Genomic DNA, 25,147 nt, shown 5'->3' with positions numbered 1-25,147 from the left:
GTGTATGTACGTAGGATTGCGTGCTGTATAGGCAACGCCGAAATTTCAAGATGCATCATTTCTTAGAAAAAATATGACGGCATGTCAGAAGCGTCTGGAAATTCCCCTGGCCATTTACGATTGAAAACGAAATTTTTGCTTCCGGTAGTTTGCTACCGCTTGTGCTTCTCAACGCCATTCAACAACAGCGTGTCGGAGCTGTCATGGCGTCGCTTTTTTTATCTTTTTTACCCCGCGTTCGCAATTTCAACGCTGTGGCACTGTGTGGGATATAGCTGAGGGAGCGGATCGCAGCAACCATTTGTTTTCTGTTGAAGTTGGAGCGAAAAATCAAACTTCACGGCTGCTGGGTTTGGAGGTAGGACATTGTAGAACAACTTCCTACGCGTTCACTTTCCTTTAAATGGTCATCTTATAGGTGGTGAATAATAAAACCTGTGGGATTTTCTTTTTCTGTTGTGTTGCGACTGTTTCGCACAGAATCGATGTGTCTTAGATCTAGTAAACCGGCATGCTTCGATTTTGTGACGCTTACAGATTTATTGGGAGAGTACACCAGTGCAACGATTCAGATATTCGGGTTTTCGGATGTTAAAATGGTCATCAACTAAACATAACGTTGTTGGTTATTGAGTTTTACTGCGGATAAGTGGCTTTCGTTTGTTTGGCCATTTTCACGGGAATAAAATAGTGGCTTGCTTTGACATCGTCCATAAGCTGAAGTCATTTTGCGGATGAACCTTTATTCGTTAGTTGAGTTTAAGGGTGGTAGTGCTGGTGATTTGTTTTGGTATCTTGATGACCCACAAACTTATTGGGTCAATTAGATGCAAACAAACCATCGATTGGTTTGCTTCGTCTGATATTGTTATTGCTTTTCCCTTTTCCAGTTGTTGCAGACGTGTTCCTTCAAATCAACCCCCGCGTTGCAACCAGTAACGAAATCAATGCCTGGAAGCAATGGCTCAGAACAATCATAGTACTGTTCCCGAGCCTATGGTCTCCAGCGATGATGAGATGCGGGAGAGCGAAAGTTTCAAGGACAAATCCTTGGTGGAGTTGGTATCCATCCTACCCAGTAAGTGCGAACTTGTGCAACCGTCTGTGAAAACCTGTAAGCTAACCAGCGGAAGTGTCGTTTCGTTTCAGGTCGACTACAAATGGCAATCATGATCAAGAAACCGAAGGTCGAGGAAAACGCCCACTATTATGTTTTCTCAACGGACGAACAGCTTTTGTATGCTAATTTTTACCAAGATTTTGGCCCATTAAACTTGGCAAAGCTGTACCGCTACTGTACGTTTTTGCACATTGAGCTGCAAAACGACGCGCGTGCTACGAAAACGTTTGTCCACTACACGCGCAAGGAGCCGAAAAAGATTCTGAACGCTGCATATCTCATCGGCAGCTACTGCATCATCTATCTGCGGTTCAATGTACAGGCGGTAATGAAGGCACTCGGTCCGATACTGAAACATGCGAACGGTGTCAAATATTGCGATGCATCGATCAACGATTTGGCGTTTCTACCGATAAAAGATTGCCTGAGCGCGGTGCAGAAAGCGGTGCAACGGAATTTTTTCAACTTTGAAGATTTCAACCTGACCGACTACGAGTACTACGAATGTGTGGAGAACGGTGATTTGAACTGGATTGTGCCGCAAAAGTTGCTGGCATTCTGTGGACCGAATTGCCGCACCGAGCGCACCAACGATTCGGTCATGCTAGGGCCGGACGTGTATTTAGACTACTTTCATGCACACAACATCACCGCAGTGGTGCGTTTGAACTCTCCCAAGTACGATGCCCAAGTATTCATGAAGGCGGGCATACAGCATTTTGATCTGTACTTTTCTGACGGCAGTACGCCCAACGACCGGCTGACGAGTCTGTTTTTAAAGCTCTGCGAAAGTGCGCGCGGTGCGGTTGCCGTTCACTGCAAGGGTATGTTATGGTGCATGCTTGTTCTGGCGATCGAAACGATTAGAACGTTTATATAAACATTTTGTTTTCCTTTTAGCTGGACTTGGCCGAACGGGAACACTGATCGGTGCGTACTTGATCAAGCACTATCAGTTCACCGCAATGGAGGCGATTGCTTGGCTTCGCATATGCCGGCCCGGTTCGGTCATCGGTCAACAGCAGGCCTGGCTGAACAGCAAGCAGATTCAGCTGCTGCAGGAGGGAGAGCTGTATCGCCAGCAGCGTCAACACCACACGTACAATCCGCCCGAAAAGCATGCTCGCGGTATATACAGCCTGCATGTGGGCGGGGAAATCGAAGATACGCAAAGCCCCAAGCAAGCGACCGTAGAACCGGCCACCGGCCAGACAATCGAGTCGGAAAATGTGCAACGCATTTCGCAGCGCGTCGACACGATGTGTCTGAACGATGCGGACGAGCAGGAGGGCGATCGTTTGGATGCTGCCTCGCAGGCAAACAACAACGTCGTGCACTGCAAGCCCAATCGCATCAAAAAGGTCGCCAAACTAACGTCGCGCTACATCCGGGGAACCCGGTTGAACAGTGGTCGTACTAATGTCACTACCACCGCAACTACTACCATCCGGCGTGGTCGTGGAAATGCGACCGTTCCGCCGATGGGTGGAACGCCGCAACGTGCGGCACTACAGGAGACGCACGTTACCCGCCGGAAAACTACCATCACCACCCGGCAGACGGTACCTGGTCGCGTAGAAACAACATCTGCGCCAGCGACACGTAACCAGCGTAACGCTTCGGTGCAAACGTAAGCATGAAAGGCCTGTGGACGGTTTAGAAGCAGGTGTAGAAGTTTTCATATGTTTTGTTTTGCTCTTTTGCATGAAATGAACCCCAACAGTGCATCGCAAGGTGATCAGCTGAATTCAATCAAAGCCGCCAGACGCCAACATGTGCCAACCGAATCCATCCTAAAGAAGTAAGCATGCTGGGATCCAGATTTTTTACACAAAACACACAAACAAATTATTTCGCGTTTTTTTTTTTTTGCAGACCAAGAAATGAGAAAATTGTTGCACCATCAACAACAATTTCCGGTCCCTTTGACCGTCACAGCACACCTGCGTCGAATGTTGCTGAAAAGGATAAAGGTGGCGGTACGGTGCAGACCCGGAATGAATCGAACCGGAACAACAATCCATCGGATGGTGGTACACCGATCAAACCGATGTAAATATGTTTTTGCTTTTGGCAAAATTCAATGCATCATTTATTTTTGTTGTCTTTGAACTTAAAACTGCTCGATGGCATTAAATCAATCGTTGTGATGTTTTTATTTACAGCATAAAAAAGTTGGTTCTGGTTCCGGATCAATCGTCAATCGAATCCTGCCATCCTTTGGCAACTGATCATCTTGGAAACATCACACCTCCTTCAACTGGGCGCACGGCTAAAGGAGACACCACATCACAGACCGTCGATAAACCCATTTCACAATCAATGCCCCTACCGTGAGTAGTCGTCTGTGTTTGAATTTATTTGCATGCTTTGGTATATGTATTTGATACATAAGAAATAGACAATATACCTCACCTATTTTTGTTCATAACTAATCCAGGTTTTGCTATTGTTTCTTACACGAACATAACACACTCTTTCATATTAACAACGATGCAACAAGTTTTAGTTAATAATTCATATATAGTAAGCTAATTATAGGTTCGTTCGACGAGGTCTTCAAGCGCAATAAAACGTTTGTTGAGTGATTTTTGGTTTCTATAAGAATACTAAACTGCCGGTGGATACTGTATTGGTATGCTTTTATGGACCTAACAAAGGACACTAGCCCCAGGAACTAATGCAGCTAATGTTGACCTAGCTAGCTGCTAGTTTAATGCAGCTAGATGTGTTGCATCACTAAAGCGAGGAAGTCAATTAATTGAAAACCCCTTCATCTTTTCCCCATTCTCGATTTTGTTGTCCAAAACCATTAGGAAGCGAAGGCACAGAATGCATGGAAGTACGGTAGACCCCTACAAAGGAAGCCAGCAGTAAATTGTGATACCGGATATAGTGGATCACACACAGAAGGGCCCGTTGTATTGGGTTCATTGGAGCTAAATGGGACAGTAAAGTTTAAAAGTAGTAACTCAACCGGTCTGCCAAAATCCATCCATCCGTCCATTGGAGGGAAGCATGAAAGCACGCTAGATCTGGAGCTTAACTTTATCCGTACTGCCCGATGAACGATTATTCTGAGAAGTGATTTTATTTAATTTCATATTATTACTGCAAACAAAACAAATTATACACCCAAGCGTGTGGTTTATCTATGTTACATGTGTGTAGTTAACAATAGCTAAGATGTGTTGCATTGCTAGGGTTCTCCCGAAAGTATTTCAAAAGAGAACACACACACACAAAAAACACAAACAGTAAGACTGTGTAAATATGTAAAACGATAACAAGTACAGCACTTGTTTAGGTACAAACACAAGTATGTAGATTGTTACATTTAACATCCGTTAACGAAATATATAAAACCACTGCAAAATCGATGCTCGACTTCACTCTGTGACTCTGCAGATGAAATGGTGGCGCATATATTAGTGCTAATGTTATCGATTGCATCCTTCCTTGCTACACTAAATGCTATGCCTTCATATTCGATAGGACGCTTAGATCTCAGCGGTTTTTTACCCAAGTCACCACAACTGTCAGCCAGGGAAAGGACATCACGTACGAAACATCGCTGGAGTTAAATCGTGTGTTAAGGTAAGCGCGTGAGGGGTTTCCTTCCCCCTTTTTTGATTGCACATTGTGTAATTTATGTTAAATTCTTTCCCTATCTCGCACAAAACAAAACAATAACAGAATCTTTGACGGTACATTATCGATGCTGCATCCTATGAAGCTGCTGAAGAAAGGCAAAACCCTGGAAACGTTGCTACGGTTTAACGCGTACAATCACGAGCCCTGCGATATATTCATTTTCGACGTGAGCGTTAATATGGCAGACTTGTTATATATTTTCAACCCGAACGTTAATACCAATCAGCGTCATCAGCCGAAACGTACTGCGAATAATGTAAGTGCACCGTTGTAAAGACCAACAAATGTAGAATGAATGATTAATTGTATTTTTATTTTTGCTTCTATTCCTCCATTACAAAAGCATTCTGGCAAACCAGCTGTAGCAGCAATGTGAGTATTTACATCAGTTGAAAATTGGTAGAAATTTGACGGGGAAAAAATTAACAAAACAGAAATATTCATGCTCAATATTGTGTTGCGAAGGAATTACTTAGAAGCAGTTGGGTGCTACAGTTTGTAATGCTTCGTATAATATTCCATCTTTTCCCTTCGTTTCGTTTCATTTGCTGCAGCAATAAAATGAAGACAGAAATTCCTGCAAAGGTAACCTGGAATGTGGAGGAGAAGAAGTTTACGCTGCGGGTATCGTTCGACTTGGAGGAACTGCATAGGTAAGTGTTGGTACCGATCTGCTGCTTCATGATATATATGGCACCATCTAACAATCTCCACTTACAGCCGACACCCAGTGGATGCGTTTATAGTTCCGTCGAACAGAAAGGGGACGACGCCTTCAGCGACGAGCGAATATAAGAGACAATTCGAAGCGATCGTGATAGGAACGTGCGGGGATGAGACAGGACCGTACGTTAACTTCTCGGTGAAGCTAAACCTGAAGCAGGTGTTGGAGTAAGTGTATTTCTTCCTAGCATTGTGTGAGGCTAATTTAAATATCAACTGATAAATTTCTGTGTCTGTTTTTAGCAGACCGAAGACGCAAGGAACTTATAACACCAGGTCCGTCCCCCAACCATGTTCCTCGAAGAGTGTTAAGCCGCTGTGTTCCTCCGCCACGGGGTAAGTGTGTGATAGCATAGTTCTACCACATTAGCTGGACTACAACGAACTAACACGCTTATTGTTTTTTTTTTTGTTGTATACAGTCCAGAGACCGATACGGCTTACAATATGGTACTGCTCGATCATAACGGTAACGATGCATCACCAGCGACGCAGCACGAGAAGCAGCAAACAGTAACGCCCCGTAACGCCAAAGCCAACGCGGAAACGGATACCGTACGACCGTACAAACGTTTGCGCGTGGATGTGTCGCGACTGTGAAGCCGATGCGTGGCGGGAGGACAGCAGTTTTGCGATTACGGGGGCGCGGTAAGGTAGAAAAGAGCCTACCTCTTTCCGATCAAGAGACTGATACCACCGGAGCGCAATCACGTACGAGCAGTTCCGAAAGCCACCATCTTACGTTTTATCGCGTTCGCGACACACACACACACCCATAGTTTTCGTCCTTTTCATCCATTCATTGCGTTAGTTTCGTTCTTCCTCACCAGCCGGACCGAAACGAATCGGTCGGACAAACGATAATCGTATCAAACGCGCTGTACAAGTATGTGCAGAGACAACAACAATGTCTTCCAAATGATGGAACATATTTACCTGCAAAATGCCATTTTTACGGCCAACGGCATTAAACAAACACAACCACGTCAGACCATCGGTTAGCTTGTTATTATAACAAATCAAAACTAAACTTTAAGTTACATTGCATCCCGCCGTTAATTTATATTACTGCATTTCAAATGCTTGATACAATCTTTTTTATTATTATTATTATTATTATATAGAGCTATATAATTTTCATTTGCTTATTTGATAAGCAGCGTAAATGGCATAGGTTAGCTGTAATGAAATATTTGCTTTGTTACCCTTTGCCTTTAAGCGCTGCCTTGATTTACGTTCCTGATGGCGCCTATTAGCAGACGGCATCAATTTAACAGTCGATAAATGTTAACATTAACCTTAATGAAGCATCTCACGACGATCTCTGTTCCTTTATAAATTAACAATAAAAAAATCTCCAATACGATCTGATACGCAGAGAGAGAGACAAAACAAGCAACAAAACGGAATTCCCTCTTGGCGTGATACAAGCGAACACCTTTGCTGGGCCATTTATTTAACGTTGAGCTGTGGCTAACCGTATTGTTGCGAGCCTGTTTCGTCCGGTTCGGTTTGTCTTGCAAAACAAAACAGCTCATGGTCGTGCAGCAGTATCCCCGCACAGGCGCATTTATTGATCACCGGGCCGTAGAAGATGCTACGCGCTTTGCAACAGATAGAAACTGATAAGTAATGTTAAAAAAAAAAAACAAAACAGAATGCTTTTCCTTAAGACTGACCACTTCGTTAAGGGTCGCATGCAATTGGAACGAAAAGCAAAAATAAAACAGAAACACTTTCAACAAGTGACATCTGAGCGGATGTGTGCCATCGTAAGATAGAAACGCACTTTGAAACGTATTAATTTACACGAGACGTACCGCTATTACCGGGAATATATGTATATTTGAGGGTTCCGCCGGTATGCATTATTATATATATTTATAGATAAAAAGAAACTATGCTGAACTTTAGTCAAAGCGGTGCGAGAGAATGGTCCCTCTATTTTTCGTTATGCCGTCCCCGTTCCCCTTTTTGCCATAAACGAAGCTTCAAAAGGTGGTTCAGTTTAATTTAATTTAAGTCTACAAAACACGGTCGTTTACCACAAACCGGATAATCCGGTAAATCTGTGCAGTATGGCACAATTTCCGGCAACGTGCAATGGAATGCAAACAAAATCAAACACAAACTATAGCTACCCGAGCGCGGATCGGTGTACAACACACGGGTGAAGCGAAACCAGTATGAAAAGAGAAAAGAAGTAAATAAAAGTTAAAAACCCAAACTCAATACGAGTGTTTTGTGAATTTCGGTGTATGTTAAGGTGCAGAGTTGTGGTTGGAATAATAATAGTAGCAAATTTTGTTAAATTAAATTCACTCTTTATTTAGGAGAATGGAGGATGGAAGAGTGAGTCGTTACAGGAAAGAAATAGTTGAATCGTGTGAATATTTCTTAAGCGGAATTATTTGGATCTGTTCCGACATTTGCTAACCGATGCTAAGCAGACGTTGCGCTTTCTGTATTATAAATATGTCCCCATCGATATTTTTTGGCCTGCAATCCTTCGTCCTGATTTTAGCTTCTTACAGGGTTCGTTTTACCTTTAGTTTATTGAAATTGTGAATTTTTGTTTTATTTTAGCGGCAGTTATTTGCGATGATAATCGTGCGTTGCTAAACGCACGTCTCTATCCCCCCCGCTTGTTGGGTATACCGGTATTGTTTTACTTTCGCAACCACCGCGGCATTTACCGGGGGTTTTACCGTTCGGGTGTGTTGTAGTCGTGCACTAAGCCTACGTTCTCGAATAATTCTATATAATATATCCGACTGCTAACTTATCTATAATAATAGTAATAAAAAAAAACGAGTTTGCAGTTTACCATACCATTGCACGGTGAAATGTACTCAACAATCCATCGGAAGATCAAAAAGGCGGTATTCGATAGGCGCGCTTGGCTAGGTATGAGTGCGTGCATCGATTGACATTGCTACTAAGCATTGCTTGTATGTGTGTGTGAGTGTGAGTGTATGTTTCTTTTTAAATTGAAGCTTATAATATGACACTAGTGACGCCTTGCGAATGATACGATGGAAATCTGCTCATTACGGTTATCCAGCTGCACTCGATGGTTCCGGCACGATGGTGATAGTAATAGTAGTAGGATAGTACGATTCCTTCCTTCTTACAGCTCCATGCCCTTCTCGGCATCCGCCTGCATTCTCTCCCGCAGCTGGCTTACGCTGTCCTCAATTCGAACGATCAGCCGAATTTTCTGTGTTTAAAACGAAAATTAAACATTAACGTTCTTCCTCACGTTCGCAGGTACGGGCTTACGACTTACGTTAGCACGATCGCCGGGTGTGTTTCTCCACAGCCAGATCATGTATCCGGGGATGCACAGCATCGACGACAGTGCGGTAAACCAACCGAAGGCGTGGGCCCAGAACGGATACGAATAGCCAAGGTACTTGATCGGAGTCCACTGGACGATGTTGAAGAAGAACACACCCTGTCGAACGATTCGATACAATCGGTAAGAAGTGTTAGATTGGAGCGAAAATATTCGGTAGTAGCACTTGCAATAACGCCCGTAGCGAATGTACACAGGGCAACACACAGTCACACAGTCACGCATTCATACGCATACATCCAACAGGCTGTGGTCCTTCCACTTGCTCACCCAGGGGGCAATCCACTTCAGCATCTGTAAAAGCTCAATTGAAAGAAAGCACATTAATGTCCACAGGAATAATTAATTTACGTACGCATTCGTTAGTGAACAATTAAGAAGCTTTTATTAGATCCGTTACAGTCAAACGATGTACAAGAGTTAGTACAGAGTATTAGTTGTTGACAAGCATTTCACATCTAGTATGAAGTATTAGTATACGTGTATGCCGCATAGTCTCGTGAAGTTTAAGTGATAAAGATTAAATGCTATTTCCTAATACAAATTGGCACATGCTAGTAGGTGGTGTTATTACTAGATCGCTATCGTATTAGTTTTGATATACGGTGTTATTGCGAGTAGTTAGATGTTGGTGGTTGAGATCGCTTCGCTTCAATACGATATAACTATACAGCGGTGCTGTAATTCTATGGCACTTCTATTATAAATTATATATGTCGCGCTGAACAGTAGCAACAGAGTATTGCAGAGTAAGCAGAAACAATGACTGCTCATGAATACTACAGAGATCTGGACCTCAAGACTCAGCAGCGTGACTAACATGCCATGACATGTACTTCTAAAACAATTATCGTTCTATTAAGTTGTAATAAGGGGATTGTTAGCTCCATCTTAGGATTTTGATCCTATGTCACATTTCATCTGCCCCAAATGCTTTGGCCGCTGTTCCCACAGTATCATGTTTCCAACTTCATCGATTGCGGTAGATTGCAATTGATTCGTTGTCTCTGCTACATCGCACAAACTTTGGGTGCGGTTCAACACATGCGGGGCGGCTGTTTTACGGGAGCGAATGTTAGTCCGCTTCACGTAACCATAACCCCCGGTGAGGATCATTGTCGAGTCCGGAACCCACGACGACGGTTGGCTGTCAGTGCTACCCGATGCTTGTTCTGTCTGCTCACCTTCGTTCCAGCTGTTTACACTATCGGTAAACACCTGCGACACGTTCAGATCATCTACGGATGCGTCCAGTGCATCGTAAAATATGTCACCTAACGAATCGAAAGAATCAACACTTACAGCATCGTCTGCTACCGGGAAGTCAACCAGATCTTCCGACGGCTTTCTGGTGTTTACGAATAAGTTTTCCACTGTCGTGGGTTTGACATCCAAACTTGCCGTAATTTCCTCACATGCACGCAGCGGCGGTAGGGGCAGAATCAACTTAACGTTTTGCAAGTGTGCATGGTATGCTACCTGTATGTTCTCGTCAATGATGGGAACGTTAGCGTGCTTTGGTAGCTGCAACGAGAGCAGTACTCCAACATTAGTTCCGACCCACAGCATGTTATCCACCACCGCCAGGGAAGTTACGCATACACGTGCGGTTAACCATTCGTTCTCGTCATCTCGCTGGAACTGGTCGACATACCCATCAATGTCTATATCCAGCAGATGCATATAGGTTTCGGCATGGTACAGCGTAATGATTCCGGTTCGGTGATGACAAACCCATAATCCATGCACGGAATACTCCAACAACGTAATGCGACGCTCCAGATATTCCTCGCCGATCTGCTTTACGAATGTTCCCTCGTTGCAATCGAACACATGGATGTAGGCACCGAACGCAATATAGACATACGCGTTCGCCGCAGTCATCGCTTGAACGGAACCAATAAACCACTGCTGCGGGTTCTTCAGGTTCCATACACCGTTTGCCGTCATTGAAAATACAAGCAGCTGGTTGTCGTCCGTAATAACGAATACACGTTTCGCGTGGTATAGTATGCGATTCGGTGTATCGAACACCGAAAGCCTCATCAGCTGTTCCTTAATCATTGGAAAGGTGGCAGAGTAGATTAATATATGCGTATTCGTCGCAATCCACACTGTATCGGCCGGTTTGTCAATGATCATCCCTTCCGGTACGTGTGCGATACACGTGACCCTGACGGACGGCAGAGTGAAGCTTGCCCGCAGATCGATCGCATTCCTTGCACGGTCGTGCGTGTACAGTGTTATCTTGCTGTTGCTTTGCTTGTCGATTGTGCTAATCCACACCACATGCTGCTTTTCAGACCAAGCGCGAAACAGTTCGTTCGCGTAGGCCGGTGAGTTGATATTCGGCACGTAGCAGCAGCCACTGGTCACCTGGAGACAAACAAATAAAACAAACAAAAAAAACATTTCAAAGTTTATCATTTAGCGCACAGATAAATGTGCACAATATACTAACGGTAGTATCCTGGTCACCCGCGTTAAACGTTTTCACATACAGTGGCTCGTACGGTGCATACAGCGTACTATTCCACCAGGCAGGTGAGTTTTCCGGCCGCAAGGCTAGCTGGGCCAGGCGTATCGCGTTGCACAATTCGTTTTTGGCATCCGCATTGTCCAGTGTTAGGACGTAAACCTTCTCACTGTCCTTTACCTTTACGCGCAGCACATTCTCGACAGCAGGTGCAGCTTTTTTGTGCTAAAAAGAAATGATTATTAAAGGCAACACAAAACGTAAGATCAGTGTGTGTGTGCGTGATTGACAAATGCATCGCACAAGCAGCTTACCAATACGGCGGACCAAATTTTATCCATTTGCTCATTGCAAGCATTCACGGTGAAATGTTCGTTCGATTGCAGGAATGTGCCCACTATACCTCGCAAGTTAGCGATGGTGCCGCCGAAGTCGCGTATATTTTCCATCAAATGCATGGACCCAGTAGCGACCGCGCGTAATGACCCTGCATGCGCAAACTCTTCGTCATCAAGCTGCACATTTTGGAGCGGTACAACCCATTTCAATTCACCGTACTGCTCGTTAGACGAGGGTATTAATGTCATCTTGCTTGTTCCTGCTTCGTTTTGCTTTTTCGGCCGTTTGGCACACACAAGCCGATCGCTCAACAGCAGAATAACCCGCGGTTTGATGGCAGTGCTGCACATCTCGTTTAGTGGTGCGATATGCATCAACTCGCACTGATAAGTGCCGTGCTGAAAGACGCGCTTATCGCCAGTATGCAGGCGCATCGTTGCCTGCAGCAAAACTTGAGCGGTATCATAACGGCCGACTGCTGCGTTAATCTGCTCGCCCAACGCCGTCACTAGCGTTACACACTTTTCCAACATGGGAAAGTCCAGATGCGTTTCGTCCGTATTCTTCAGCAAATCCTTAACCTCCAGCACGAGCTGTGGTAAGCGTTGCACCATCATTAAATAGTAATCCACAAAGTTTAGTGGGCAGCCGGACTCCCACAACTTCGACGTGAACGACGCGAAGTGGATGTTTTGATTAGCGTACGTCTTTGCGAGATCTTTGTTGTACGGGTATTGGGCAATGAATACACTGTACAGTCGATTGAGCAACGGTTGCTCTAGCAATGCCCAGATCATCCAGCCGGTCAAACGTTCGTCGGCCCATTCCTTCACACACGCATCCATCAACGGTTGGATGAATTGGTGTAATTGGCAAATGCGCTGATGTGTGCCGAACATAGCGTACAATGTATCGGTGTCCGTGATATCATCCATCATCAAGAGTTTGTTGTAGATCTCCTGCAAAACATCATATAAACATATATAAACCGTACCATGAAGTGCTATAAGCGGGAAATGGTAATCTACTTACATATTGCAATTTGCACGATACGTCCAGATAGTTTTGCTCGTGTTTGATAAACTCTTCGAACGCCAGCCAACGTTTCTGCTCGCAGCGTGACAGATTATCCGGCATTGGTTGCAACGCAACCTGCTCATCATCAAACGGCGGCACTAGGCATTTTGGTAGTACAGAGTATATCACTATACTTTGCGACTCGTCATTGTTCCGCTTTTTATTTCTCATCCGGTCAATGATACCTGAGAAGCTGGAAGCTAGTCTCAATTTATGCATCTTTCCTCCTAGTTACGTCTAAGCTGTATACCTGAAGAAATAGAGTTAAAGATTAGGTTCAATAGGTTTCAACTAGCCATAGAATGGAAAACTATTTCACTTACCACCGATTAGAATCAGGTTAGAATGTTGTGGGATTAGTTAGGCAGGATCTTCTGGGAATAATTTCTGAATGTTCAATTTCGGCTGATGTATTGAAAAGCAATGGTAAGAAAATTAGTTTTCATATAATATTTGCAGCTAAACTTATTAGACGACTTTTTTGCTGGAAGGATTATAACTTCTAGAGGATACTACTATATATATACATATATATATATGTGCCTTCTATTGGTAACACTCTCATTTTTAAAAATTTTTTCCACATGAACGCACCGGACCAAAATCACATCCGGATCAATTCCTCGTAGCCATGAACTGACCATCCGGCTACGTGATAAAAAATAAGTCGACACGAAAAAAAAAAAACACCCGAAGGCATCGTTAGTACACATAACATGCAATTGCAGATAACTCACGACAGCGGTATAACGTTGAAGAGAAGCACTACAGTGAAGAAACATATTCTTCGACATAATTTCACTCCTGCACCGAAGATGCAGCGATTAAACAAAAAACAAAAAAATAATCTCTTCATCGACTGCAAAGTGTCATTGAGCGATTGATTTATTTTGCATACAACACGTAGCTTATAGTTTATCGCACTGCACTTCTCATAAAAAAATTTAGGAATAGTCTTACACTCTGATAAATTCGGCAAGTTCACACTTCAATTCACTTCACTGAAAATTAGCTAGTTGCTCATTCCACGTGCGTCTTCAATGGCGGAAAAATATCTACTGGGTTTGATCTTAGAATTTGCTTCTGATGAAATCTAGAAGCCTTCTTACACAGTTACCATAGCAACGGCGGTAGCGACGCGAAGCTTCATACGCTACTATGTCGTCTGAAAATTGTTGTAACGATTATTGCGAACATTTTCCATTGTGAACAGTGAATAATAACTGTTTTCGATGAAAAATATACTTTTCCTATTAAAATTCACAACTAGTTACAGAATTCGGTTCATTTCTAAGTGTTCCACGGATATCAATATTAATTAATATTAATTTAAGCCCTTCGCGCTTAGGGTACACCTGGATATTTCGTGGAAAATTCTATTTTCTATTACAATTTACATCCGGTTACCAATAACGTTTCGTTCCTGAAAGTTCTATCGATTTTTTCTTGTAAAACAACCAGAACTTGGCCTAAACACATGGAAGATTAATTACACTCACTACAGCTTCCAAATATCTTAATGTAATGCAACTATTCGGTTATTAATAATTGTTCGTACTGCACTTTCAATAAAGTTTTAAGGAAATTATCTTACTCTCTTGTAAATTCGGCAGGATAACACAAGTTTTTACTTCAATTCACTTCACTACCAATTAGCTAGTTGCTCATTTCACGTGTGTCTTCAATGGCGGAAAAGTAGCTACTGGGTTTGATCTTGGAATTTGCTTCTGACGCCAGCCAGTAGGCTTCTTACACAGTGTCCATAGCAACGGCGGTAGAGACGCCGAAGCTGCATACGCTACTATGTCGTTTAAACAATTTTGGGAACAGTGAATAATAACTGTTTTCGATGAAAAATATACTTTTCCTATTAAAATTCACAACTAGTTACAGAATTCGGTTCCTTTTTAAGTGTTCCACTGATATTAATATTAATTAATATTAATTTAAGCCCTTCGCGCTTAGGGTACACCTGGATATTTCGTGGAAAATTCTATTTTCTATTACAATTTACATCCGGTTACCAATAACGTTTCGTTCCTGAAAGTTCTATCGATTTTTTCTTGTAAAACAACCAGAACTTGGCCTAAACACATGGAAGATTAATTACACTCACTACAGCTTCCAAATATCTTAATGTAATGCAACTATTCGGTTATTAATAATTGTTCGTACTGCACTTTCAATAAAGTTTTAAGGAAATTATCTTACTCTCTTGTAAATTCGGCAGGATAACACAAGTTTTTACTTCAATTCACTTCACTACCAATTAGCTAGTTGCTCATTTCACGTGTGTCTTCAATGGCGGAAAAGTAGCTACTGGGTTTGATCTTGGAATTTGCTTCTGACGCCAGCCAGTAGGCTTCTTACACAGTGTCCATAGCAACGGCGGTAGAGACGCCGAAGCTGCATACGCTACTATGTCGTTTAAACAATTTTGGGAACAGTGAAGAATAACTGTTTTCGATGAAAAATATACTTTTCCTATTAAAATTCACAACTAGTTACAGAATTCGGTTCCTTTTTAAGTGTTCCACTGATATTAATATTAATTAATATTAATTTAAGCCCTTCGCGCTTAGGGTACACCTGGATATTTCGTGGAAAATTCTATTTTCTATTACAATTTACATCCGGTTACCAATAACGTTTCGTTCCTGAAAGTTCTATCGATTTTTTCTTGTAAAACAACCAGAACTTGGCCTAAACACATGGAAGATTAATTACACTCACTACAGCTTCCAAATATCTTAATGTAATGCAACTATTCGGTTATTAATAATTGTTCGTACTGCACTTTCAATAAAGTTTTAAGGAAATTATCTTACTCTCTTGTAAATTCGGCAGGCTAACACAAGTTTTTACTTCAATTCACTTCACTACCAATTAGCTAGTTGCTCATTTCACGTGTGTCTTCAATGGCGGAAAAGTAGCTACTGGGTTTGATCTTGGAATTTGCTTCTGACGCCAGCCAGTAGGCTTCTTACACAGTTACCATAGCAACGGCGGTAGAGACGCCGAAGCTGCATACGCTACTATGTCGTTTAAACAATTTTGGGAACAGTGAATAATAACTGTTTTCGATGAAAAATATACTTTTCCTATTAAAATTCACAACTAGTTACAGAATTCGGTTCATTTCTAAGTGTTCCACGGATATCAATATTAATTAATATTAATTTAAGCCCTTCGCGCTTAGGGTACACCTGGATATTTCGTGGAAAATTCTATTTTCTATTACAATTTACATCCGGTTACCAATAACGTTTCGTTCCTGAAAGTTCTATCGATTTTTTCTTGTAAAACAACCAGAACTTGGCCTAAACACATGGAAGATTAATTACACTCACTACAGCTTCCAAATATCTTAATGTAATGCAACTATTCGGTTATTAATAATTGTTCGTACTGCACTTTCAATAAAGTTTTAAGGAAATTATCTTACTCTCTTGTAAATTCGGCAGGCTAACACAAGTTTTTACTTCAATTCACTTCACTACCAATTAGCTAGTTGCTCATTTCACGTGTGTCTTCAATGGCGGAAAAGTAGCTACTGGGTTTGATCTTGGAATTTGCTTCTGACGCCAGCCAGTAGGCTTCTTACACAGTGTCCATAGCAACGGCGGTAGAGACGCCGAAGCTGCATACGCTACTATGTCGTTTAAACAATTTTGGGAACAGTGAATAATAACTGTTTTCGATGAAAAATATACTTTTCCTATTAAAATTCACGACTAGTTACAGAATTCGGTTCATTTCTAAGTGTTCCACTGATATTAATATTAATTAATATTAATTTAAGCCCTTCGCGCTTAGGGTACACTCGGATATTTGGTGGAAAATTCTATTTTCTATTACAATTTACATCCGGTTACCAATAACGTTTCGTTCCTGAAAGTTCTATCGATTTTTTCTTGTAAAACAACCAGAACTTGGCCTAAACACATGGAAGATTAATTACACTCACTACAGCTTCCAAATATCTTAATGTAATGCAACTATTCGGTTATTAATAATTGTTCGTACTGCACTTTCAATAAAGTTTTAAGGAAATTATCTTACTCTCTTGTAAATTCGGCAGGCTAACACAAGTTTTTACTTCAATTCACTTCACTACCAATTAGCTAGTTGCTCATTTCACGTGTGTCTTCAATGGCGGAAAAGTAGCTACTGGGTTTGATCTTGGAATTTGCTTCTGACGCCAGCCAGTAGGCTTCTTACACAGTTACCATAGCAAGGGCGGTAGAGACGCCGAAGCTGCATACGCTACTATGTCGTTTAAACAATTTTGGGAACAGTGAATAATAACTGTTTTCGATGAAAAATATACTTTTCCTATTAAAATTCACAACTAGTTACAGAATTCGGTTCATTTCTAAGTGTTCCACTGATATTAATATTAATTAATATTAATTTAAGCCCTTCGCGCTTAGGGTACACCTGGATATTTCGTGAAAAATTCTATTTTCTATTACAATTTACATCCGATTACCAATAACGTTTCGTTCCTGAAAGTTCTATCGATTTTTTCTTGTAAAACAACCAGAACTTGGCCTAAACACATGGAAGATTAATTGCACTCACAACATCTTCCAAATATCTTAATGTAATGCAACTATTCGGTTATTAATAATTGTTCGTACTGCACTTTCAATAAAGTTTTAAGGAAATAGTCTTACGCTCTTGTAAATTCGGCAGGCTAACACAAGTTTTTACTTCAATTCACTTCACTACCAATTAGCTAGTTGCTCATTTCACGTGTGTCTTCAATGGCGGAAAAGTAGCTACTGGGTTTGATCTTGGAATTTGCTTCCGATGCCAGCCAGTAGGCTTCTTACACAGTGTCCATAGCAACGGCGGTAGAGACGCCGAAGCTGCATACGCTACTATGTCGTCTGAAAATTGTTGTTACGATTATTGCGAACTTATTCTATCGTAATCACCGCTGCAGTTGATATATATGTTAAGTATATGTTAATTATCAAAATTCGAGCTTATGAAAATGATTTCAATTCGTTTCTGAAATTCTTAATACAGGCAGTCCTCGAGATACGCTATTATAGCGGACCGCTATAACCCGGGAAAACAAAAATAAAAACCAAAGAGTTAATCACAACACGATGAATTTTGTCATCCAGCAGCGTTAGATATGCGAGCAAGCAGCTAAAGGTATGTTATGTTAGTTTCCACCTAGCCTGACGTTAGTAGATTGATTGATTGAACTTTTTTGGTAATAAAAATTAATGATTGATGATCAGCTTGGTAAGAAATCTCTAAACAATTCAACGATAACATCACTAATAACACAATAAAATTCACAACATTTCAATACTCCGTACAACAATCCTTCAAACACAAACTGCAAACAAACATGGCTTACGGTTTTTTCGCTTGGTTTGGTATGCCTCGCTTCCTCTTCGAGCTACGCAGTGGATTTAAATCCTCACCGTTACCGTACACAGAATAATAGAAAACGATAACAAATATTACAAACAGCAAACACATTTTAAATCACTTTGTAATGCAGAACTGTAAACAGGTCGCTAAGATTGCCTCTAATCGTAGTTGCGAAAATGATTTGCGATCAACGATGTAAAACTAGTCACATCGACAGCTAATAAAGCAATGATGATATACTGTGCTATCAAGCAGTGCGTTAGCTGCTTCTGTTGGGCTTCGTCTGGTTAAGGACATAAAGGAAGAGCCGAAGTAGGAGGCATTTCTGTGCGTACGATCGAAAAAGAGAGAACTGAGTTTAAATCGAGCCGTTTGCTGAGTAGCTGAGAAGAAAGAATCGATAGAATTTGCAATGCAAAAAAAAAGTGCGAGATTCCATGTTATTACGCTTTAATCATCTGTCACAAGAGCTTATAACAAAATTAACTTAATAATCAAAGTAATTAAAACTATCCGACTAACTGACTTTTTCCCTAGCGGATAGAAAAGAACTGTTTGCTACCTTTTGCTTAAATTCATACCATAATTTCATTAACTGACATGCATGCAATATTTTCATGGGGAAATCCCTATTAGTTGTTGCTGTTACTATTTCAAATTGGTTGCAATTCTGTGCCGGAAGTCACTACCAACCCTTTTCCATTCTATCATCAACTACTGTTTGCAGTTAAAAAAAATCCCAAATACTCTCTTCTGCACAACCGACCAAACTCATATGCGGATCACGGAAGGGTGACACACTAAATTGTATGATAAAACAAATTCCACCATCTCTTAAAGGCTAGGTGCGAATGGAAACGTGAAACCGGAAACGATTAGATTCCATTAAAATGGCCGAGAGGGTGCCATCAATTGCTTCACTGCTAAGTGGTTGGAACGGATACAACAATTTGCTCTAACAAACATTTGATGTCTAAACATTTCCGGTTTTGATCTACAGACTGCCATTTAACATTACTACACCTTCAACGAATTCCGTGCAGTGTCTTTTCTCCGTTAACTATGGCATTAAGAGATGTACATTTAGGGCACAGCAAGCAGTAATAAATGTTATAAATAATAGAAAACACTGTTCAAACTTCAAAACTTACACCGTGCATTACATTTCCCGTTGTTGCATTGTGATCGCTTATTCACTGATAACGATATTCTTAACACCGTTCCACTGTTACAGATCGACTCATCTCTACGCAGCACTAAGAACATAACCAGGCTGTCGAACATTCCGCAACAGGTTGTTGATGGCTGATACAATTGTTGATTGATGAAATTTCTTAAAGCCGCTATCGACAGAAACTGTTTTCGTCCCACATTTAACCAATCTAAGCTTCTCACATACACCTGCGTGACACTGCACTGCATCTTAGCCATTGCTAGGGTAATCTTCTGCTAGTCACTTGCGCACGTTACACTAAACCGAACAAAAACGGTGCCGAACTCGTGTTGGAATCGACCTGCCCTGCTACAACCGTACCGGTGGGTGTACTGAAAACGACTGAAAGGGTGCCTGACTGTTCGGTTACGATTTCAACACATCCATTTAACAATATTCATATGCGCACTGTTTTATGGCCAACCTCTTGACCCCCGTCGCACTGTTTCATACCATTAAGTGGTGCCAGACACCCTTATTCCCCGCCCTTTTGCCCGTTAGGTTAGCAAATCCGTTCCTAGGTTCTTCCCATCCACATCCCAGAAGACCTACCGCACATTTCGGTACTGACCGATTTACAAGCTAGCACGCAAAATTGTTAACTGGCAATGTCACAATGGTTGCACATTACTCACAACTGCCTTCACATGGTGGCCTCCCCGTCGCGCTAACGGCAGCACGCTGAATTGATCCAAATGTCTCGTAATCATGATGATTGTAATCGTTTGTGTACCACTTGGATGCATCTTCAGCGGGTTGAGCAGAACGGTTTGCAACCGCACAGTGCTGAAAAGAATAGAAACTTCCATTACCATAGGCAAACATACAATTTTAAGTGGTGTCCTTTAAACGAAAGGAAGAATTAAAATCGTTTCCACCGGTACTAACCCCTTTCCGCGAATAGTTCATCAGTACACATAATATGTAAGCGCAGCACTGTGCCATACGCATGAATAATGCGCGAACATCAACAATTGGACACTTCCTGCTTAGTGGTGGTGTGCTTCTTCCCCACTTTAATGTTCTTCAAACTTTCCAAAAACTGTGCAAAAACTCCGTACGAAGGTGAATCAACTACACTCATTAGCGTATTAAATTAGCACACCTTAAACACTTTAGACTGTTACCCTAACAACGTCAATGAACTAATTAACCATTTAACATTATATCACATTTTATCGTGAGCTATATTTACAACTAATTGCAACTACTGCACTATTCTCTTTGTAAAAAGTATTTGAAGGATTTGAAGAACTTTCTACTTCAATAGAAATATTAAATATTGAAGAAAGATTTAAAATCTAAACTAGCCAAATTAATCTAAAATTCTGAACATAAATAGTAGTACAAAAATAAATTCAAAATTTACTAAAATAATTAAATCTATCTTCACACATCCTGCCAGGAAGATCCGAAAGGATGAAGCCATCTGGAATACTAACGCATTACATTTGCTGTGATTAGTTCCAAACCAAGCCGTTAGCTGCTCAACGTTAATGATCTGTCCACTGTATTGGGATGCTAGCTTGCGATCGTGCACTTGTTCATACGACTAAATTTGTGACAGATGGTGGAAACATACCGTCGCTAAATAGGAAGTGTCCAATTGGCCATTTTCGTGCGTTCATTCATGCATCGGGGCTGTCCGGTTTACACACATTGATTTGATGGATGGGTTTGTTTGCCCAGCTGCGTGTGGTACGGGTTTTGCACGGGCCTGTGTTTGTATGCGTGAGAAGAGCGCTTAATTTAAATCGGATCTAACGATTTAGCTTAGGCAGGCTGGTTTATGTGCATCAATTTCCTTCTACCCTGCGCGGTACAAGTACAAGGATAAAAGGATGACTGGTACCGCGATGTGTGATGGCTGCGGTTATACTAACCTAACCTGCGCGTGAAACATGTCGAAGTATGTCTGTTGCTTGTTTGCAGTGTTCCGCGTACATCCGGTATATAGAATGATTTATGCAACAGCCCCAACGATACTGTTGTGACAACGGCAATCGCTTCCTGTAACGGTTCTAAACGCCGCCAGCGCACATAAACCCTTACATCGCCATCACTACAAATAAAGCGAACATCATTGAGGGAAATAAGGTTAGCGAATGAACATTACCCGATTTGATGGGAGTTTTCGGTGATCTCCGAAGGGGCAGCTGTGTGTTTGTGTGTGTTTGCATTAGTGGTGTGCCGTGCAGCAGGTTTATTGTTTTCCAGACTGATCTTTGCGATCAGTTGATGTAAATGACTCTTTCGGGTAGGATGTCCGGAACAGTGCCCGTAGTCGGGAATTTCGATCGCAGTTCATACGGGACAGCTCAGTGATTCCGCGTAACCACGAGAGACTGCAATGGAAGAATTAAACGATAAAGTATCATTAGTGACAGTGATTGTGTTAGCGATTGTTTATAAATATGTATGATTGAATGATATAAACGACACATTATATTTACCAGTATCCTCCAGTGCAGTGCTCGCGAATTAAATGTTTCAGCCATACTGAACAAATGCATTAATACAGAGTTGAGTTGGAGTTGGAACAATTGAGGCGTCAATCAGTGTTGTTAATAGAATATAATTGTTTCTAGTTACGCGGCTTGATTCTATCTATTCTTAAGAGATGTGAGGTTGCTCCACCTTCAGGATACATATACGAACAACCGCTAAAGTATTCGGAGAGCTTTAATAAGAGTGCATTCCGTTTAACAAGTGACGTAAATGAGTGGTGCTCACTTCAGAGTTACCCTGTGTTCTAGACGAAGTTAACCTAGGCCCTGGAACAGAAGTTTAATGCACCTTATAGATATGGTTTTCAGAACGCCAACTGATAAATAAGAACTGCTAAGAATAGGAATAGACCTACAGCAATAGTATCTAAAACCGTGCGTAGTACGAACGGACCCGAGCATGTTGGGCTAAAAATCTTAAAGACAACATCTGGTAACTTTAAAGAATTGCAAAAATGGCGAACAAACGAAACGAATCAATTTCAAGGCCAGGATTTTTTTTTACCGAAGAACGCCATCCAATACGCATTAAAGTTCAATTTAGTGGAAATAAAACAAAACAATCGCCCAATGCAAACGCCTCCGCATCTCGTTAGGTTCGCTGAAGAGATTGTTTGCATATCGCTTGCGTTGATCCTTTAAGGGAGTGAGGACGCTGATGCAACAACAGAATTAAGAAAAGAAAGCATTTGCAACTCCCATTTCCGCGATCAAAATATTCCACCCTGATAGTGGCTCAAGGTTACGCAGCAATTGCTCGTTATTTTGCAAGACTATTGCATTGCACACTAACGAAGCCTTCGGGGGGTGCGCTTTCGGAAATGGGTTTACCCTAATTGCCAACAGATAGTACATGAGAGATGGACATTGGAAGTACCGAAGCGTATCGCAGTGACATTGAATTAAATAGCACGGTAACACACAAAACCCGAGCGTTTTGTAGCATTCTTTTTCTGAGTAGGCTTTGAGAACGGAGAAATTTTAATTATGATTGACAGTGCATGTTATCGGCAAACTGTTTGGCAATAGGAGGCATATCTCTAGTCGAGGGTGTCTGATTCTATTTGATTATGCTGATTTTGATGCTATGGATTTACTGTCTGTTACAATTTTGGTTGAGCCACTCTGATGGCCTTGAAACTATTTTTGGAGCCAATTTTTTTTGTTCTTCTGTAGGACTTATTTTTTTAATTCAACATACTCGAATGCGTAGCTTTCCTGCCATGACAAGCGATAGGGTGAATTGAATGACGTTTGTCCATTATACTATTTAGGTCCAAAAATGCTCCAAAAATCTGGAAATATAATTGCAAATGCTAAAACAAAAAGTATTCAATTACTGCTGCTATCGAGAGCTAGTGCGAGCTACGCAGTTGTACTTTAAATTAAACGTCAAAGCTTCTGGAACTTCTGGCAGGACTGGCCGATGATAAAACTTCTCCGCAAACATTTTGTCTTACAAACGCTTCTAGCCAAGAACAACGCTTTGAACAAGTTGCCTACTAAAGTAGCGCGTTTTTTCGTTGTATGCCCTATATTTGTTTTATGCTTATATCTACATTTAACATTTCACAGATGCAGCAATGGGTTAAAAAACATCAGCTTGAAGACCACAGCCTGTTGGATGTATGCGTATGAATGCGTGACTGTGTGACTGTGTGTTGCCCTGTGTACATTCGCTACAGGCGTTATTGCAAGTTGTACTACCGAATATTTTCGCTCCAATCTAACACTCCTTACCGATTGTATCGAATCGTTCGACAGGGTGTGTTCTTCTTCAACATCGTCCAGTGGACTCCGATCAAGTACCTTGGCTATTCGTATCCGTTCTGGGCCCACGCCTTCGGTTGGTTTACCGCACTGTCGTCGATGCTGTGCATCCCCGGATACATGATCTGGCTGTGGAGAAACACACCCGGCGATCGTGCTAACGTAAGTCGTAAGCCCGTACCTGTGAACGTAAAGGAAGAACGTTAATGTTTAATTTTCGTTTTAATCACAGAAAATTCGGCTGATCGTTCGAATTGAGGACAGCGTAAGCCAGCTGCGGGAGAGAATGCAGGCGGATGCCGAGAAGGGCATGGAGCTGTAAGAAGGAAGGAACCGTACTACTCTACCACTTCCATCGGATGTGGAAATTGTGCCGTGCTTAAGGCACTTGTATGATTTTCTAATTTGTTTTGCAACACTAAATATTAAAAATTATTTAATTGTCCTTAATTTTGTTTGTTCCACAAAAACCGTTCATATATCTTTTTTTTTTTCAATTCTTCAAATATAGTAAGTCGGTTCGATTTCTATTCTGAGTATATGAAGATTTTCTCGTCCCCACATCCGAAACACGAGTACAGAGTCAATTTCCAGTTGAAGTAAAGACAAGTCATAATTAGTGTTGTGCTTTATGAATCCTTTTAGAAGAGTCATTCGTATGAATCTTTAGTAAAGAGTCATTCAAATCAGTAAATCTTATCTAAATCTCTAAAACATATCATAAATAGAGGTAGAGAGGTCATATATCTCGGATAATTAAAGAAATACGTGAAATATAGATTCAGATTCATTCATTCAGTTCATAGATTCATTCCCATTTATGAAACTGATTCAGATTTAGATTCCAGCACTAATCATAATAACTAAGTAACAAAGCAAACGATGTTATTTAAACGTTCGATAAAGTTACATCTTGTACAGCCATAACGTACACTCCAATTTCTGGGTCTTATCACGACTTGCTGGCGATTCGTAATCATCATCGCGGGGGTGCACATAGTTATGGTAGGTCATTTCGCGCGAAGGGTGCTCTACACACAACAACAGCAAAAAACCCCGGCATGCGCAGCCGGAAACCTCACAGGACCTGCGCGCGTTGCGGGCTGTGGAGAAGCAACGCGCCATGTACTTACAGAACTGTTGCGAATGTTGCATCGCTTCGTTTAGCGGCGTAACACACCAGAGGTGTAAGCGCGCTGGCAGTGCCCATTGACAAACGAGGAAACGTTGCGCGCGCTCCAGCCCGAACGACGGAACTACGTACGCTCGCCGTAACGATGCGATGCCGCATGTAAAGTCTAAGCGGCGTATGCCTGTATGCATAAACCTTCCACCATTTGGGGTGGGCTTGCGTAAACTCGCGACAGTGGCGTAGGGTGAACCGCAGCCGAAGCGCGCTGCGTATGTGTTGGAAGTCACGCTGTGGGAAAGGGAATTCACACACATCGCCACAACCAACACCCAGGTTCCGACCGTGCACGTGCGGGGCCCGTTCGGAGACGTTGGTGCGCGC

General features: G+C 41.8%; 4 protein-coding genes across 11 annotated transcripts; 2 read left to right on the top strand and 2 right to left on the bottom strand.

Annotated features, from left to right (window-relative positions):
* Positions 1-960: 960 nt before the first annotated feature.
* On the top strand, positions 961-7,617 carry LOC128307201 (dual specificity protein phosphatase CDC14A-like). Of its 2 annotated transcripts, none has more exons than XM_053044947.1 (13): positions 961-1,078; positions 1,150-1,944; positions 2,021-2,750; positions 2,844-2,921; positions 2,996-3,172; positions 3,286-3,453; positions 4,616-4,717; positions 4,817-5,030; positions 5,118-5,146; positions 5,329-5,427; positions 5,495-5,665; positions 5,744-5,833; positions 5,920-7,617. In XM_053044947.1, the coding sequence occupies exons 1-13, from the start codon at positions 961-963 to the stop codon at positions 6,095-6,097; spliced, it is 2,949 nt and encodes a 982-aa protein (XP_052900907.1). In that variant the 3' UTR covers positions 6,098-7,617. The 2 variants fall into 2 exon arrangements, with proteins under 2 accessions (XP_052900907.1, XP_052900906.1); XM_053044946.1 differs by having other exon boundaries at positions 5,741-5,833.
* A 193-nt stretch (positions 7,618-7,810) lies between these two features.
* Positions 7,811-9,179, bottom strand: LOC128307202 (sodium- and chloride-dependent betaine transporter-like). 2 transcript variants are annotated; one of them, XM_053044949.1, is made up of 3 exons: positions 9,093-9,179; positions 8,787-8,954; positions 7,811-8,717 (listed from the first exon to the last, which is right to left on the bottom strand). In XM_053044949.1, exons 1-3 carry the CDS (start codon positions 9,177-9,179, stop codon positions 8,628-8,630), a joined length of 345 nt encoding a protein of 114 aa, XP_052900909.1. In that variant the 3' UTR covers positions 7,811-8,627. The 2 variants fall into 2 exon arrangements, with proteins under 2 accessions (XP_052900909.1, XP_052900908.1); XM_053044948.1 differs by having other exon boundaries at positions 8,787-9,105.
* A 552-nt stretch (positions 9,180-9,731) lies between these two features.
* Positions 9,732-21,061, bottom strand: LOC128307200 (rho guanine nucleotide exchange factor 10-like protein). Of its 4 annotated transcripts, XM_053044945.1 has the most exons (7): positions 19,296-19,827; positions 13,071-13,152; positions 12,703-12,997; positions 11,646-12,629; positions 11,317-11,556; positions 10,158-11,231; positions 10,076-10,093 (listed from the first exon to the last, which is right to left on the bottom strand). In XM_053044945.1, the coding sequence occupies exons 3-7, from the start codon at positions 12,964-12,966 to the stop codon at positions 10,085-10,087; spliced, it is 2,571 nt and encodes an 856-aa protein (XP_052900905.1). In that variant the 5' UTR covers positions 12,967-12,997; positions 13,071-13,152; positions 19,296-19,827; the 3' UTR covers positions 10,076-10,084. The 4 variants fall into 4 exon arrangements, with proteins under 4 accessions (XP_052900903.1, XP_052900902.1, XP_052900904.1 ...); XM_053044943.1 differs by lacking the exon at positions 19,296-19,827 and adding an exon at positions 20,940-21,061 and having other exon boundaries at positions 9,732-11,231; XM_053044942.1 differs by having other exon boundaries at positions 9,732-11,231.
* Positions 21,062-21,611: 550 nt separating this feature from the next.
* Positions 21,612-24,156, top strand: LOC128307198 (sodium- and chloride-dependent GABA transporter 1-like). 3 transcript variants are annotated; one of them, XM_053044940.1, is made up of 3 exons: positions 21,612-21,773; positions 23,629-23,796; positions 23,867-24,156. In XM_053044940.1, exons 1-3 carry the CDS (start codon positions 21,708-21,710, stop codon positions 23,954-23,956), a joined length of 324 nt encoding a protein of 107 aa, XP_052900900.1. In that variant the 5' UTR covers positions 21,612-21,707; the 3' UTR covers positions 23,957-24,156. The 3 variants fall into 3 exon arrangements, with proteins under 3 accessions (XP_052900900.1, XP_052900899.1, XP_052900898.1); XM_053044939.1 differs by having other exon boundaries at positions 21,733-21,773; positions 23,440-23,796; XM_053044938.1 differs by lacking the exon at positions 21,612-21,773 and having other exon boundaries at positions 23,320-23,796.
* The last annotated feature ends 991 nt before the right edge of the window (positions 24,157-25,147 follow it).

The sequence above is a fragment of the Anopheles moucheti genome, chromosome X (assembly GCF_943734755.1).
Source record: "Anopheles moucheti chromosome X, idAnoMoucSN_F20_07, whole genome shotgun sequence".
In the NCBI taxonomy this organism is placed as follows: domain Eukaryota; kingdom Metazoa; phylum Arthropoda; class Insecta; order Diptera; family Culicidae; genus Anopheles; species Anopheles moucheti.
The sequence above is the reverse complement of the archived record's forward strand: the minus strand, read 5'-3'. Positions and strand labels throughout refer to the sequence as shown.

Excerpts from the sequence above, each read along its gene's own strand:
- LOC128307202 (XM_053044948.1), bottom strand. The coding sequence starts at position 9,080 with ATGCGTGACTGTGTGACTGTGTGTTGCCCTGTGTACATTCGCTACGGG. Across the intron at positions 8,718-8,786 it reads CACCCGGCGATCGTGCTAAC|AAAATTCGGCTGATCGTTCG; the intron begins GTAAGTCGTAAG and ends TTTTAAACACAG.
- LOC128307198 (XM_053044939.1), top strand. The coding sequence starts at position 23,503 with ATGCGTGACTGTGTGACTGTGTGTTGCCCTGTGTACATTCGCTACAGG. Across the intron at positions 23,797-23,866 it reads CACCCGGCGATCGTGCTAAC|AAAATTCGGCTGATCGTTCG; the intron begins GTAAGTCGTAAG and ends TTTTAATCACAG.
- LOC128307201 (XM_053044946.1), top strand. The coding sequence starts at position 961 with ATGGCTCAGAACAATCATAGTACTGTTCCCGAGCCTATGGTCTCCAGC. Across the intron at positions 2,922-2,995 it reads ACCGAATCCATCCTAAAGAA|ACCAAGAAATGAGAAAATTG; the intron begins GTAAGCATGCTG and ends TTTTTTTTGCAG. Across the intron at positions 4,718-4,816 it reads GAGTTAAATCGTGTGTTAAG|AATCTTTGACGGTACATTAT; the intron begins GTAAGCGCGTGA and ends AAACAATAACAG.
- LOC128307200 (XM_053044943.1), bottom strand. The coding sequence starts at position 12,966 with ATGCATAAATTGAGACTAGCTTCCAGCTTCTCAGGTATCATTGACCGG. Across the intron at positions 12,630-12,702 it reads TATCGTGCAAATTGCAATAT|GAGATCTACAACAAACTCTT; the intron begins GTAAGTAGATTA and ends GATGTTTTGCAG. Across the intron at positions 11,232-11,316 it reads CGGGTGACCAGGATACTACC|GTGACCAGTGGCTGCTGCTA; the intron begins GTTAGTATATTG and ends GTTTGTCTCCAG.